Raw genomic sequence first — 3133 nt, forward strand, 5'->3', positions numbered from 1 at the left:
GTTGAACACAACAAATATTTCATAACTTCTTTTGCCATATATATAGTGTTTGAGATAGAATCCGGGGAATAATTTATACGGATACTACGTATGTGAGTTCATCCATGGCTTTGTAGGTCCCAAGCGTATAACCGATCACGAATTTAGAGTACGTATACAAATTTCTTAACAATAAACTAGTTCTAATTGTGCAAGCCCATTGATCTACTATATAATAATCTTTGCCAATGACACAGATAAGAGACATGAAGGAAGCACTTCTCGAGATGGAAAAAATCAGGGCAATTCAAGAACAACTCAGTGGATTTCTTCTGGATGAGGTAGTAAATCTAGCGGGCAGTTCCATAATGATGGATCAAATATGCATCACCGTCAGGATTCAGATTCAGAATAGTTGATTGAAATGTTAAACTTCAAGTGTTGATGCAATGTAATATTATTCATAAATGTGTATGCACAAGATGTGTATATATATCTATATAATGTTATCTTAAATATAATATTATAGATCAAACACAACTTTATATATATTAGCGTATTAGAACTAGTATACGTAAAGGGAACAAATATGAAATACTAATATAGAATAAAGAAACAGAAAAGAAAATGAGAAAAGAAACAGAAAAGAAAAAAGACATTTAGTACCGGTTGTTTATACCAACCGTACTAAATTGGCCTCGGCCACGCACGACGTGGCAGTCAATTTAGTATCGGTTGGTATAAACAACCGGTACTAAATGTACCCCTTTAGTACCGGTTATTTGACCCGGTACTAAAGGACTCCCTTTAGTAACGAAGTAGCAATACCAGTTGTACAACCGGTACTAAAGGGAGGGTTAGGACCCGGTACTGAAGGCGCTTTCCCTAGCAGTGAATTTTCCATGTAAATTCGCCCCAATCGGAGTTCGAATGAGGAAGATATGGCTTGTGCAAGTTTCAACTCCGCCTGCAGGCCTGCAGTTCAATGTTCGTGTTTAGGCCTTCTAATATCTAAAGTCCGGGCCCAAATCCAAATTGTAGAAAATTCCTTCATTTATGTCGTATTTCCTATAAGTTTGCAATATGATCCAAAACACAACACATATGTGAATATGGGGTATTTCAGGTGCCAAGTGGCGGGTTAGTATAAGAATATGTCTGAAAATACTAGTTAATAGTGTGTCAATAACGAGCGTTAGCTTGATGGATACAGTACATATACCTTGTAAATACCGTAGAAGATCTCAAAATATAATTGAGGAAGCACCGCTATATGCATACATGCGTGCCGACTTTTGTCCAGATAAAAATTAAGAAGACACTGTAACAAGACACGGTTTACCGTACCTTTTTGTTGAGAAAGATGCCCCGGACCTGAATCCCCTACATCCACAGCTGCACTTTATTCGACACTATGTAACAATATATAGCTCACAACTGTTACATATTCTTTCAAACAAAAAACTTCTATATATTATATGTTCCGATGTTCTTTATTATTTGGGATGGATTATTTTTCTCACAAAGCTTTCAGGGATAGAGCTCGATAATAGACCGAACACCAAGAACTGGTATAATTTTGTAGTCCTTGAATCCAGCCTCAAAGAAAATCTTCCTCCACTCCTGCTCATCTCGTTCAACTCCATTGATATTCATGATTAGGAGGTCAAACAAAACTTGTGTCTCTGCATGCTTGATGTCATCTGATGGCCCAGATCCGACCACCATATCTATAATTATTACCTTTCCTCCTGCATCTCGTAGAGATATGGCCTGTTTGCAGTTCTTCAATATCTTGACACACTCTTCATCGCCCCAATCATGCAAAATCCACTGACACAAATAACCACGCATCAATTTTCAATGCGTACATAAATTAAACACAAGATAGGGTATCTGCAGCTGGTTGCTGCATACAGAACGAATCCCGAGGTCGATCAGTAATCCTAAAGATCAGGAGTGGGACGTTATACCTTGAGGAACACAGCGTTCGTCGGTGGAATGCTCTCAAACATGTCACCAGCAACGTATTGCACGTTGGCACCAGAGGGAGCTTTGGCGACAACCTGGGGCAGATCCAGGACGGTGCACTTCAGATCCGGGAACGCCGCCGCTATTGTGGCAGCGGCCCCGCCAAGCCCGCCGGCGACATCGACGAGGGAGGTTAACCCACGGAAGACCTCGCCGCACTCCCTGAGGACGATGGGCATGAGGAAGGCGGTGTCCGAGGCCATGGCGTTGTTGAACGGAAACACGGTGGCGTGGTGCTCCGCTCTTTCCCAGATTGTCTGGCCGCTGTACGCCAGGGCAAACGGGGCCAGAGTTGGACCCGACTGCTGCTTGTCCTGCCGGAACCACGCGTGCATGCCCTTGCTGACCGGGGAGTCTAGGCAAGGCCAGAGCAAGATCTTCACGCTCAGGAAAGGAGGCAGCTGGCCCGCCGCCGTCGAGCTCTCGTCTCCGACGACGAGGAGGCGGGAGGCCGCCGTCAGCTTGTAGACCGCAGAGTCGTGGCTCCTGCGGTCTGCTGGCTGCTCGAAGCTGAAGATGCCGGAGACGGTGAGCGCGCGCATGACGCGGCGCAGGTCGCGGAGCCTGCACGGGCTGATCCCGGCCTCCGCGAGTATCTGGGGCAGGGTGGCGGCGCCGCCGAGGCGGTGGACGGCGTCGGCGATGCGGAGGTCCATGGCGATCGCGAGCGCGGCGGACTTGAAGAAGCCGAGGGACTGGTGCCAGAGCTGAAGCTGAGCGTGGAGCAACTCCCGGCTGCTGTACTCGGCGAGCAACGCCATTGTATATGGTGTATATCGATCGATTGATCGATCTTGGATTAATTTGTGATGGCTAGTTCTTTTTTTTCAGCTATAACTTGAAACACACACAAGCAGGAACCATGATGCATCATGTATTTATAGTTGCTTGGTCATCATGACTAGCATGAGTGATATTTTAAGCTTTGATCAATTGTATACGTATAACTGTACAAGGAACGTGCAAGACTGACTATTTTAGCTGCAGTACATGTAGACCCACGTGATTAGAGAAAACGGCCACGGAAATTACACAATCGTAGCCGGTGCACATTTGACTTCCGATGCAAAGATGTAATTTTCCAGGAGCATTTGTCTAGGGGAATTAATCGTTGTCCGTATTT

General features: G+C 45.1%; 1 protein-coding gene across 2 annotated transcripts; it reads right to left on the minus strand.

Moving 5' to 3' along the window:
* Positions 1–502: 502 nt before the first annotated feature.
* LOC117836267 (5-pentadecatrienyl resorcinol O-methyltransferase) lies at positions 503–2866 on the minus strand. 2 transcript variants are annotated; one of them, XR_004636047.2, is made up of 3 exons: positions 1953–2866; positions 1327–1812; positions 503–954 (listed from the first exon to the last, which is right to left on the minus strand). XR_004636047.2 is itself a non-coding variant. In XM_034715654.2 (2 exons), the coding sequence occupies exons 1-2, from the start codon at positions 2769–2771 to the stop codon at positions 1510–1512; spliced, it is 1122 nt and encodes a 373-aa protein (XP_034571545.1). In that variant the 5' UTR covers positions 2772–2866; the 3' UTR covers positions 555–1509. The 2 variants fall into 2 exon arrangements, 1 of the variants encoding a protein (XP_034571545.1); XM_034715654.2 differs by having other exon boundaries at positions 555–1812.
* Positions 2867–3133: the final 267 nt, after the last annotated feature.

The sequence above is a fragment of the Setaria viridis genome, chromosome 9 (genome assembly GCF_005286985.2).
Source record: "Setaria viridis chromosome 9, Setaria_viridis_v4.0, whole genome shotgun sequence".
Lineage (NCBI taxonomy): Eukaryota > Viridiplantae > Streptophyta > Magnoliopsida > Poales > Poaceae > Setaria > Setaria viridis.